At 44.4% G+C, this 12,715-nt stretch overlaps 2 protein-coding genes across 7 annotated transcripts in view; one reads left to right on the plus strand and one right to left on the minus strand.

The window, feature by feature from the left end:
* LOC138754022 (chromaffin granule amine transporter-like) overlaps positions 1-6,077 on the plus strand; it is a 54,239-nt gene extending 48,162 nt beyond the window's left edge. For 4 of the 6 annotated variants that reach the window (XM_069917741.1, XM_069917742.1, XM_069917743.1 and 1 more), the window contains 3 exons: positions 1,458-1,577; positions 4,477-4,610; positions 5,881-6,077. In XM_069917741.1, the coding sequence (XP_069773842.1) occupies positions 1,458-1,577; positions 4,477-4,610; positions 5,881-5,994 (368 nt within the window). In that variant the 3' untranslated portion in view covers positions 5,995-6,077. The remainder of the gene's footprint in view (positions 1-1,457; positions 1,578-4,476; positions 4,611-5,880) is intronic. The other 2 variants (XM_069917746.1, XM_069917745.1) reach the window with 2 other exon arrangements.
* Positions 1-12,715, minus strand: part of LOC138754023 (V-type proton ATPase subunit B, brain isoform-like) — a 111,016-nt gene that overhangs the window by 88,676 nt on the left and 9,625 nt on the right. The gene's annotated exons all lie outside the window — the stretch shown is intronic.

The raw sequence follows: 12,715 nt of genomic DNA on the forward strand, positions 1-12,715 counted from the left end.
ACCCAGACCTGGATGTTTCCTCAATGTTATGCTGCATGCTCTGTTCTTCAGGGTGTACATTTCCTTCTCGTTATGAAGCAGACACAGAAATGAAAAGCCACAAAGTTGTTCTTCATTTCCATCGCCAAGGGAACCTGCTCTAATATTCCATCCAAGGAGTCATCTGAATTTTGGGGAGTCTTGGTAGGTTATGCTTGAGGTGTGTCTTTGGTCTGAGGTGATGGTGAGGATTCTGAGCAGCTCGCCAAGTCTTTTGGTCCACCACAGGTTGAATCATGATCCAATACTTTTCATGGCCATTTTGCTAAACCCTAGGTTATGAATTTGGAGACTCGATCATACTGCAACCACAACTCGGTTTGTGTTATGTGAAGGGAAGTTGGGAAAATGGGCATAATCTTCAAAACCAAAGAAAACCACTACACATTCAACAGCTCTTTTCAATGTGAATCCCACCCTCAAACCACTAGACACTCAACAGCTCCCTTCAATGTGAATCTCACCCTCAAATCATTACACACTCAACAGCTCCCTTCAATGTGAATCCCACTCTCAAACCATTACACACTCAATAGCTCCCTTCAATGTGAATCCCACCCTCAAACCTTACACTCAAAGTTCCCTTCATTGTGAATCCCACCCTCAAACCATTACTCACTCAACAGCTCCCTTCAATGTGAATCCCACCCTCAAACCATTACTCACTCAACAGCTCCCTTCAATGTGAATCCCACCCTCAAACCATTACACACTCAACAGCTCCCTTCAATGTGAATCCTACCCTCAACAATCTTATATCTAAGGCTCACCTATAACAGCATATTTAGCACCATTCCACCCAAAGAGGTTGCTTCAGGATGTTTGTTGAGCTACTCTCCTGTTCTGTATTTGTGACTGAGGGGCTCACCAATACAATGAAACTGAATAGAGGGTGGTTTCCAAGCCAGAATCAGAATTTATTATCATGAACATGTCATTAAATTTGTTGATTTGAGGCAGCATTTCAGTGCAAACCACCTTACAACAATAAATAAAAATAGTGCATGAAAAGTCAAAGTAAGGCAGTGTCCTTGGTTCATTGATCAAAGCAGAGGGGAAGAAGCCAACCTTGTGCCACTGAGTGTTTGTCTTCAGGCTCCTGTACCTTTTTCCCGATGGTAGCAGAGTGAAGAGGGAATGGCCTTGGTGGTGGGGCTTCCTTGAGGCTTCTTTCTTAAGACACTACCTCTTGTAGATGTCCTCAATGGGTTGAAGACTGGCACCTGTAGGCTGAGTTAACAACCTTCTGGAGATTTTTCCAGTCCTGAGCATTGGCACCTCCATACCAGACAGTGATGCAACTAGCCAGAATGCTCTCCTGTAGAAGTTTTCAAGAGTCTTTGGTGACATATCAGAGCCAGGGTTTGGAGCCAATAGCTGATACCTGAAAATTGAGTGTACCTTTCTGATGTGAGCAGGGATGATCGACTCTTCGATGGTTCCCATAATGGGCCACCTGGTGGATATTCGCCACGTGTCCGTATACGGAAGTGTTTTTGCCATTGCCGACGTGGCACTTTGTATGGGGTTTGCTATTGGTGAGTGAATATCAATGTTTTCTTCAGTGTATGCCTCAGAAGAAGGCTGTTTATCCCATGATAACTAAATGGCCAAAAAGGTGGATCAACTCCCAGAGATGTCTTTCAGATATAGAGGTGGAAAATTAGTGTAGCGATTAGCATAACGCTATTGCAACTCCAGCAACCCAAGTTTGAATCCAGCGCTGTGTGTAAGGAGCTTGTATGTTCTCGCTGTGGGTTACCTCTAGGGGCTCCGGTTTCCTTCAAAATCGTACATGGATTTGTAGGTTAATTGGTGAATTTGGGTGCACAGGCTCATTGGCTGGAAGGCCTTGTTACTGAGCTGTATGTGTAAATTTAAAGTATCTCAACCATTTCAGTGCTAATATTAAACAATATCGGCTCTTTTAAAGCTAACCCTTGGTTTCTACAGAAGTCCTCTCTGTCTTCAAACAGAAGCTGTATGATATTAATCATTTTAAATTTAAATTTAAACATACAGCACAGGTTCAGGCCCATGAGCCCGTGCCACCCAATTGACTTACAACCCGGTACTTCTTGGAGAGAACTGGAGCATCCAGAGGAAACCCACACATTCACGGGGTGAGCGTACAAACTCCTTACAGACAGCTCCAGATTCGAACCCAGGATGCTGGCACTGTAATAGAGTTGCACTAACCACAACACTAACCGTACCACCCAAATTTTGAATTACTTGTTCCTCACAACCCTGGTGCCAAACCTCTCTTCTGTCATTCCCCTTCCCCAACCTTTGTGATGCTCTTCTTATTCTGTTGAAGCTTTATTTGTTCTTCATGTTCGAGTCAGGATAGCTGATGTCATCTCCAAAGACCTAGATTGCCTTGGATTGGTGTTGCACTACTTATTGTTTATGACTGAATATTTCTTTTCTGTATTGCCCAGTCAGTTTGTTTACATTTCTTTTTTTTTTGTATACTTATCTTTTCTTAAGTACAGTTTTTAAGTACAGATAAGTAGAAAGCCCTGATCCACAGGAAAAAGAATCTCAGGGTTGTATTTTAAAAAAATATTTTAGACATTCAGCATGGTAACAGGGCCTTCTGGCCCACTAGTCCACGTTGCCCATATACACCAACTAACCTACAACCCCGGTACATTTTGAAGGGTGGGAGGAAACTGGACTCCCCTGCAGACACAGGGAGAAGGGACAAACTCCTCACAGACAGCACTGGATTCGAACCGTTGTGCCAACCGCTATGCTCACCGGGCTGCCCTCCATTGTAATGTCATGAATGTACTTTGACCATGTATCTGAACTCTGAACTCACCCCATCCCACTATGTAGTAGGCCATGTATCCATCTGAAGACCCAGAGAAGGGATTCTGTTTGCAATTCAAACTGACATCACTGAATCATGGGTAGGCTTCTCCTCTGTACATTCATCAGTCCCCAAGATGTACCATACGACTCATAAATGACAAAATGATTTATAAAGTACCATCTCGAAGAACAAGGACAGAAAGTCCAAGGAAATTACATCACCTGTAGGTTCCCCTCCAAGCTTTGCTCTATCCTGACCTGGAAATACCTTTGGGCCTCAAGCTTCTAACTCCCAAACCAATGGCAGCGTGAGACTACTTTGACAAAACGTCTTCCATCTGGGATCTTTTGGCCTTCAGGAATTCAAATCATTGAAAGGAACTTAGAGTCACACAGTGGTGGAAACAGGCCCTTTAGCCCAACTTGTCCACATTGACCAAAATGTCCCACCCACCCTAGTCCCACCTGGCTGTGTTTGACCCATATGCCTATAAGCCCATCCTATCCTCATGTCTGTCCAAAAGTTCTTTGAAAGTGGCAATAATACCTGCCTCAGCCACCTCCTCTGGCAGCCCGTTCCATACACTCACCACCCTCTGTGTGAAATGCTACCCCCTCAGGTTCCTGTTAAATCTCTCCCACTCATCTAAAACCTATGTTCTATGGATACCAATTCTACGGCTCTGGGCAGTGTCCACCAAATCTATTCCTCTCGTGATTTTGCACATCTAGATGAGACGACCCCTCCTCCTCCTGCTCTCCAAGGTGTAAAGCCATTGCCTGCTCAACATCTCCCTGTAGCCCAGGCCCCTGAGTCTCGCCAACATCCTCATAAATCTTCTCTGCACCCTCTCCAGTTTGACAATATATTTTCTGTAGCATGTCAGCCAAAACTGGACACAATACTCCAAATGGGGCCTCACCAACATGTGACGCAACTCTAACTCAGAACCATACAGAACAGAAACAGGCCCTCCTGCCCTTCTTGTCTGAGCTGAACTATTATCCTGCACCCAGTCCATATCCCATCCATTCTTTTCCCATCCACAAACCTGTCCACATTTTTCTTAAATGTTAAAATTGAGCCTTCAACTGGTAGCTCATTCCACACTCCCACTACTCTCTGAGTGAGGAAGTTCTCCCTCATGTTCCCCCCAAACTTCCCCCTTTCACCCTTAACCCATGTCCTCTAGTTTGTACCTCAGTGGAAAAAAACCTACCTGCATTCACTCTGTCTATATCCATCATAGTGTTGTATACCTCCCTCAAATCTCCCCTCATTCTCCCTCAAATCTCCCCTCATTCTCCCTCAAATCTCCCCTCATTCTCCCTCACTCCAGGGAATAAAGTCCTAACCTGTTTAACCTTTCACTGTAGTATAACATGAAAGTCTATCTTTCATTGTAATGGCAACGTCCTTGTAAATATTTCAATCTTAATGATACCTTTCCTGTAGGTAGATGACCAAAACTACACACAATAACTTTCACCAAATAATCTCACTGAAAAAAAACCAAGTTCCTACCCCTTCAAAGTTCAGCAAATGCTGATTCATTTAATTTTGGGAACAGGGGCTGTCACATCTTTGGCAATAATTTTATGTTTATCAACTAGGACCCTCTCTTGGAGGGGCTATTGTCAAAGCATTTGGATTCCATTGGCTAATGCTCATCATTGGACTGGTCAACATTGCATATTCTCCGCTCTGCATCATCCTGAGGAACCCACCTGCCAATGAAGAGAAAATGGTAAAAGATGTTATGTCCACAGAAATCTTTGAGATAGAGAGTGTCAAGGGGTGAAGTCTTGCATGGGGGTTCAGTCAATGAGAGTTTATTGTCATACACAGAATTTTTTTTAACAGCACTGTTGCAGGCCCCTCCGGCCCCCAAGCCCATGCTGCCCAATTACACCCAATTGACCAACAAACCTTTCATTGTACAGCGGGAGGAAACCAGAGCACCCAGAGGAAACTCAGACACAGGAAGAACGTACAAACTCCTTACAGACAACTCCTTACAGATTTGTACCCTGGTGCTGTAACAGCGTTGGCTAACCTCTACATTGACTGTGCCCTAACCTTGATGCTAACCATGCGTGGTAGATGCACTGACATTCTTCCTTGCTGCAGCCACACAAGTACGCAAGAGACACCATCTACAACATTAAAGATTGAATCACCACAGCATGTCAAGCCAGAAAAAGGGAATAATGCAGACCATAGGACAGATAAATTAACATTCACTTTTGCCATTCATGCAAGAAAAAAATCATGCTTCAGTAGTGGAGACAGATTTTTTTTTGGTGGACCCAGAGTAGTTTAAGGGAGTACAGGGAGGTTCAAAAGGCTGTTGGACAACATCTCTTCTTTGAACTTCAAGATGCTGGGTTTCAGGCTTCTGATCCTTCTGCCATGGGTACCAATGAGAAGAGGCTGTGATTATTGTGATGGGTCGGGTGGAACCACTGTGTAACTGCTTGTCCTGTCTAATACAAATGTATTGTATGGGCTGACCCGCCCCTGTACCTGTAACTCCTCGCCTTGGAATCCCCATAACGGCAATTACACCCAAACCCCTCCCTCAGTACCTACCTTGGAACATGTCTGCAGTTTATGCTGAGTAAATTGACTATCAATGACTTGCATCAGACTAGAAGCCGTGATTAATAGACTTTAACCACCATTAACTGCAGACATGTCTCACATGTTGCTGGCCCGATTCCAAGACAGATACTGAGGGAGGGGATTGGGCGTAACCACCTTTATGGGAATTCCAGGGGGAGGGGTTACAGGTATGGGTGCAGGCCAGCCCGTACAATACATTCATATTAGACAGCACTGTTACACAATGGTTCCATCACAATGGGAGGGGGGAGAGTCCTTCATGATGTTGGCCACCTTCTTGAGTCAGCACCCCTCATGGATATATTTAAGGTTTCACATATGTCACGCATGTGTGCATTTCTATTGAACGATATCGACTCTTTAAAAGCTAATCCTTCTGCTTTTACTTCCAGATGATTTTGAACCAGTACAATGGAGCAGATGCCAGTTCTTACACCTCTGAGAGGTTCGGGCAAGAAATACTGATGACGGAAGCTGATCATAAAGAAATGGAAAGCACAGAATAAGTTAGAACAACGGCTGATGGGCCAGACCAAGGCTTGTAACACTCGTCCACCTTCACTCCCAATAAATCTGTGCCATGATTCTGTTCAGAGTCTTGACTGGCTACTCTGTATGAAAGGCCACAATGTGGAAATGCCAAAACCTGTTGAAGGCAGTGAAAAGTCAGAGGACATGTCTGAAGCACATTAACAGGCTATTTGTTGCAACTCTTGCTTCCTCCCCCAATCTTCTTCATCCAACTCTATCAACATTTTCCTTATGTTTTAAACCTAAACTACACCTGATGTTGGTGAACTAAACTCATGATGAGTTTATCATAAATTTCCTATTTGTATCATATAATTATGGACTCAATTAGTCACCAATTCTTCTTCGATTCTTCAATATATGGAAGTACTTTCTTACTTTACTATCCATTGCTCACCAACTTCGAGGCAAGGTTTAATGGTTAACATAATTTCATTTCAATCACCTCTCCAGAAATGAACTGCAGAGCTTACTTTGCCTATTATATCCTAATTGCCTCTATTATATTCTATTCCACAAGTTGATTAATGTCGTTTCATTTTTGTTGATGTCTGCTTCGCTAAGTACCTGATGTACCATCAATAATTCACAAAAGGCTTAGTAGTGAAACAATCAGACTTTTAATAGCTAAAGACTGGAACACTATCAAGCAACCATCCACCTCCTCAGAGCAAAAGTAAAAGGTGGCATGCAAGGGGCTGTGGGTAGGATCGGTCTTGGGAGGTGTGTCCAGTCAGTAGCAGCCAATCACATTGTAACAGAACCATAATCTCCTATGGCCAATTTTTGGATCTGAATTATCTGTGTTCATTTTGAACAATCGTGTAATTCATGTGGAACAACACTGTCTGTTGTTTGGCTCCCACAAGCTTGTTGTAAGCATCTGACTTCAACATCTAATCTTTACAATTGGTGTAGTAGTTGGCACAATCCCTTTACAGCGCCAGTGATTGGGACCGGACCTGCACTGTCTGTAAGGAGTTTGTACGTTCTCCCCATGTCTGCATGGGGTTTTTCTGGGGGGGGGGGGTCCAGTTTCCTCCCACCGTTCAAAACATACCAGGAGTATAGGTTAATGGAGTGTAAATTGGACGGCATTGACTCATGGGCCAAAATGGCCTGTTATCGTTCTGTATGTCTAAGTTTAAATTTGCTTTGTAACTTACTAATTATCCTGCTATAGTGTGTCATCTGATTCCACATAATTATCAAAACTCTTTTAAAAGTCAAATCTACTACTTTGTCTAAGAATCTCCTTTTAAACCCCTTTTGAAAACATGCAACTAATTTTTATTCTATCTTGGAGGCTGTTGTGTCTTTAGTAAAGCCACAAAAGAGCCAGGTATTGACCATCTCCAAGAGGAGAGGTTTAATGACGCATACTTGACATTTAATGGCATAACCATCACCTACTTCCCCCACCCTCAATATCCAGGGAGGGGGGTCGCCATTGACCAGAAACCCAACTGGTCTAGCCTCGGAAATATATTGGGGGGGATCCGGTAAGAGCCTGTATACCTTGTGGTGGGGAACTCATCTCCTAACATCCCAAGACCTTTCCACTATCTATTGGTCACAAACATGGAACACGGAACTGAGAACATTCTTTTTGGCCCATAATGTTGGGCTGACCCATGTGAACCTATCCACAACAATCTAATCCTTCCCTTCTTCATTCCATAACCTTCTACTTCTCTTGCATCCATGTACCTGTCTAAGAGTCTTTTGGTCGTTCCTATTGTACCAGCCTCCATCACCACCCTTGGCAATGTATTCTAGGACCCCACTACCCTGAGTTTTAAAATTACTTCTAACAAAAAACAATGGTTCGGCACAGACTAGAAGGGCCGAAGGGACCTGTTTCTGTGCTACAGTGTTCTATGGTTCTCTTGTGGTGTGTCGTGCGTGAGCGCAGCAAAAGAACTGAGACAGCAGGCGGTGAGCTCGTTTAGCACTGATTGACTTTGAAATTCGCACTGCAGCCTTTAAGGCCGTCCGGAGCCCGCCCTCGCGTCCCGGAACTTGCGTCACTCTGATGTAAGCGCGTAAGCGTACTTCCAGTCTATACTGGAAGAGAAAGATCCATGACGCTATCCTGTCCTGCATGACAAGCAGGGCCAGTTCGCGGCTGCAATTATGTGCACCACCACACTCAGCCGGTCACACAGCGTCAATGAATAGTATAATCCCTGTTATCCTGAATTCAAACAATTGACAGCCTTAAGCAACCAGCAAAAAAAAAATATGGGTTTAAAGTTGGCGACTCGAGATTTCAGTTTGCCAATTCACGTAACACGTAATTTCAAGCAACCAGCAAATTCACTTATCTGGCGTCCACCAATCCCCATAGGTGCCGGATACCAGGGATTTAACTATATTATCGACATTTTGTACCTGAGCCCTTCCTCAAGAAGATAGAAACATGACAATTCTGAAAGTGGCTGGAGAATCTAGAACCAAACGATCCAGGGGCTGCCCATTTCAAATTAAGATGAGGAGAAGCTCCTAGGTGTAGCTGTGGAGTTGTCCGTGATACATGGCTGTAGTTCCACAGTCACTGAGTAGATTTGAGGATGGCATTTTGGACACTGAGGGGATTGTGGATTGGGTGAGAGTGAGAATCTGCCATCGCCTTATTCAGAATTTATCATCCGTGTTTTGTGGCAGCATCATCGTGCAAACATTCATATAAACCACTTTTATAACAATAAAAATAAATATAATTAGTGCACAAAAAGTAAGGCAGTGTCTTTGGTTCATCATTCAGGAATCTGATGGCAGTGGGGAAGAAGGCGTCCTTGTGCCGCTGAGGGCTCGTCTTTAGGCTCCTGTACCTTTTTCCTGATGGTAGCAGAGTGAAGAGGGCATGGCCTCTTCACCCATGGCCTGGGTGGTGGGGGTCTTTGAGGATAGAGGCTGGTTTTATAATACAACGCCTCATGTAGATGTCTTTAATGGAGTGAAGTCTGGAGCATCTGGAGATTTTTCTTGTCATGAGAGTAGCCCCCTCCATACCAGGCAGTGATGCCACCAGCCAGTATGCTCTTCACAGTCCACCTGTAGAAGTTTGAGAGTCTTCAGTGACATACTGAATATCTGCAGCAACCTCATAAAGTATAGCTCCTGGCGAGCTTTCTTCATGATTGCATCGATATGAAGGCTTCAGGACAGATCCTCAGAGATGTTAACACCCAAGAATTTGAACTTCTTCACCCTCTCCACTACCGAGCCCTCAATGAGGACTGGGTTCTGTTCCCCTGACTTCCTCCTGAAGTCCACAATCATCTCCTTGGTTTTGCTAACATTGAGCACAAGGTTGTTGGCGTGACACCACTCAATGAGCTGATCTATCTCCCTCCTGAATGTGTCCTCATTGCCGTTCATGATTCTGTAGATAGCATTGGAATTGTGCCTGGTGTATAATGAGTAGAGCGGTGGGCTAAGAATGCATGTTCAATGAGGCATGACGTTCATCTCTGCTTCTATTTGTACCTTTCCTGTATTCTTTGTATATTTATATTTTCTCCCAATTCCTTATTTTTATCCTTGCCCACTGCATTTACCAGTGGGGTGGCACAGTTAGCACGATGCTGTTAACAGCGCCAGCAAACCGGGTTCGAATCTGATGCTGTGTGTACGGATGTTTGTACGTTCTCCCCATATCTGCCTGGGTTTCCTCCAGGTGATCCAGTTTCCTCCCACTCTTCAAGATGTACGGGAGCTAAAGGTCAATTGGTGACAGGGGTGAATTTGGGCTCATGTGCTGGAAGGACCTGTTTACATACTACATTTTGTTTTGAAAAATTATATAAAGTCTGGGAGTTTACTAATCACCATATACTGACATTTCTCTCCATTTGTTGCCTTTCGCTGGATGCACAGATGGCTTGCTGAGTAGCAGGTGAGCAAATATTGCATCAGATGAGGTTGTTGGTGCCTTTGTGTGATTAATGACTGTGTCTCGCTGGGCTGACCTTGCCTCTGCCCGCATTTACTGTTTGGCATTTGAAGCTGTGCCAGAGCAGATTATGAAACACTTCTCCATTGCTGGTTACGCTGTGTACATTGCTCGTTGGAAGAGCTCTGTGTGTAATCTGCAATCATTTCATTTCCCAGTGTTTAATCAGACCCGGCTGTGACACTACAGGATGAGTTGTCGCAGGGTTGGTCAGACTGCAGCAGCTTACATCACCAACAACAGCAGAAGGAGGATGGTTATTGGCCTTTATAATCAATTCAATGCACTCTCATTAAGATCTCTTGTGATGAAGGGGTACATAACACTAATTGATATACAAATGAGAAGCAATGTTGCAGTTCTGGGAGCATTGTGTTCAGTTCTAGTCCTCTTTACAGGAAGAACGTAGATCCTTTAGAGAGGAGATTTACCAGGATTGGAGAACAAGGTTGGCAAACCTAGAGCTTTTCTCTTTGGACCAACGAAGGATTAGGGGTGACGTCATGGACTAGTATAAGATTATGAGAGGCATAGATAGGGTGGAGAGCCAGCACCTCTTCCCAGAGCGACAGAAGACCTCATTTCAGGTAACTAGAGGAAAGTTGAGGAGAGATGTTGGGGGTAGTTTGTATGTGACCTACTCTAACAAACCTTTCCCAATTTATCTCCCAAAAACATATCTATATACTCTATCACAAACTACTCAGAGGGTAGTGGGTACCTGGAAGGCATTGTCAGAGGTGATGTTGGAGGCTGGGCATTCAAAGGTAGGCACATGGATGCAAGAAAAAGCAGAGGGTTATGGGTGTGAGGTAGGAAAGGTTTAGAGGTTGTCACAACATCCTGGGCTATGCTGGTATGTTCTGTGTTCAATGTTCCAGCAGCATAAAGCTATAGACCAAGTAATGTTGGTTTAGCATACAAAAGGGTCACACGAGAGACTGCAGACCTGAAAGACCGGGCGGCAAAGCTGGTGTAGTGATTAATGCAACAGTGTTACAGTGCCAGCGATCGGGACCAGGGTTCGAATCCGGGACTGTCTGTAAGGACTTTCACCCCATGTCTTCATGGGTTTTCTCTGGGTTTGCCGGTTTCCTCCCACCCTTCAAAACCTACCAGGGGTTGTACGTTAATTGGAGTGCAGTAGATTGGCATGGGCTTGTTGGCCGAAAGGGCCTATTGCCGCGCTGTATGTCGAAATTTTTTAAATTAAATTTAAAATTAAGATGCAGGAATCTGGACCAAAAAGAGTCTGTTAGAGGAACTGAGCAGGTCAGGCAACATCAGTGGGAGACTGGTCGACGGTTCAAGCTGATCTCTTCAATGGGATATGATGAAGGGTTCCGGCGTGAAATGTCGACCATTCTTTTTCTCCCATCAACCCGCTGAATTCCTCCAACAGATTATGTTCTGCTTCAGATTCCAGTGTCTGCCATCTCTCTCGAGCATAGGGATCTGCAGCTTCTAGTTTGGTTGAGTGATGTGGAAGACGAGGGTAAAGACACGATGCTGGAGAAACTCAGCAGGTCAAACAGTATCCTTTATGTAGCAAGGATAAAGATACAGAACCGACGTTTCGGGCTTGAGCCCTTCATCAAGGTGTGGGCAAAATGTAGGCAAGTGCAAAATGAGGACTGGGGCACAATCCCACGGGCAGGAGGTAATAATAAGGGAGGGAGAGCACACCAGTTGACAAGGGGATGGGGAATGGCGCCGTGCCAAACAAAATGGTGAAACAAAGTGACCTGCTGTTGAGTTTCTCCAGCATTGCGTCCTTACTTCATTCATGGTGTCTGCAGGCTTCCGTGTTTTACTCAGAAGGACAGGTGTGGCCAAGATCAGTTGCATTGCATTGCTCTCACCCTCCCGTGTTTTGTTCCAAAGGTGCCAAATCCCCCCCACCCCCCACGGTGTGTTTTCCTCCCTGGCGCAGTGCCAGGAGCCAGCAAGCAGCACCCAAATGGCCAAGCATTCTTCAAATGCGTCTTTGCTAACTGCCTCAGTGTCATTCGAGATTCAGAAACTGTAATGCACGCAGCACCATCTGAGAACACGGAGGAAATTTAGGGGAGACATCAGGGGTCCAGAGAGTTATGGGAGCCTGGAATGCCTTGCCAGGTGTGGTGTTGGCATAGATTCTTAAGCAGGCACATTGATGAAAGAAAAATAGAGGGTTACAAAGTAGGAAGGGTTTCATTTTTATTAACTGTTTTAGTAGGAATATATAGGTCAGCACAACATCGAGGGTTGAAGGGCCGGTTCTCTGCTGCCATGTTCTATGTTTAGTCTAAATCACCCATTCTCCTTTTTTTGGCTATGGCCTCCTTCATTCTCTGCTCAAAGTTTACATTATGGGCCTCCCTTCCCTGAGAAACCATCAGGTTTAGCTGGTTTCTTCTCTCCTGCCGATTACATAAATATATTAGATGATCACTAACATCATTAGCGGGAGGTGGGGACCGCACCGGGTGACACCATCAGAGGTGGTGACACCAAAATGACTGTCTATAAAATTTTTGTGCAGTGTTTCAGCAGAAATTTATTATTTTGTATAAAAATATCCCTGTAGTTAGTTATATCAACAAAAATATTTTTCGAAAGCCCAGCTTCCGTGTATCGATATACCTACAAGGCTAAAACTCGATGCTCATTTACATTTTTAACCTTCTACTGCACTCCGGTCAGAGCTGTCGTTATGACCCAATGACACTTTGAATCATAAGGTTTCTCTTCCACAC

This window comes from Narcine bancroftii, chromosome 2, assembly GCF_036971445.1.
Source record: "Narcine bancroftii isolate sNarBan1 chromosome 2, sNarBan1.hap1, whole genome shotgun sequence".
NCBI classification, from domain to species: Eukaryota; Metazoa; Chordata; class Chondrichthyes; order Torpediniformes; family Narcinidae; genus Narcine; species Narcine bancroftii.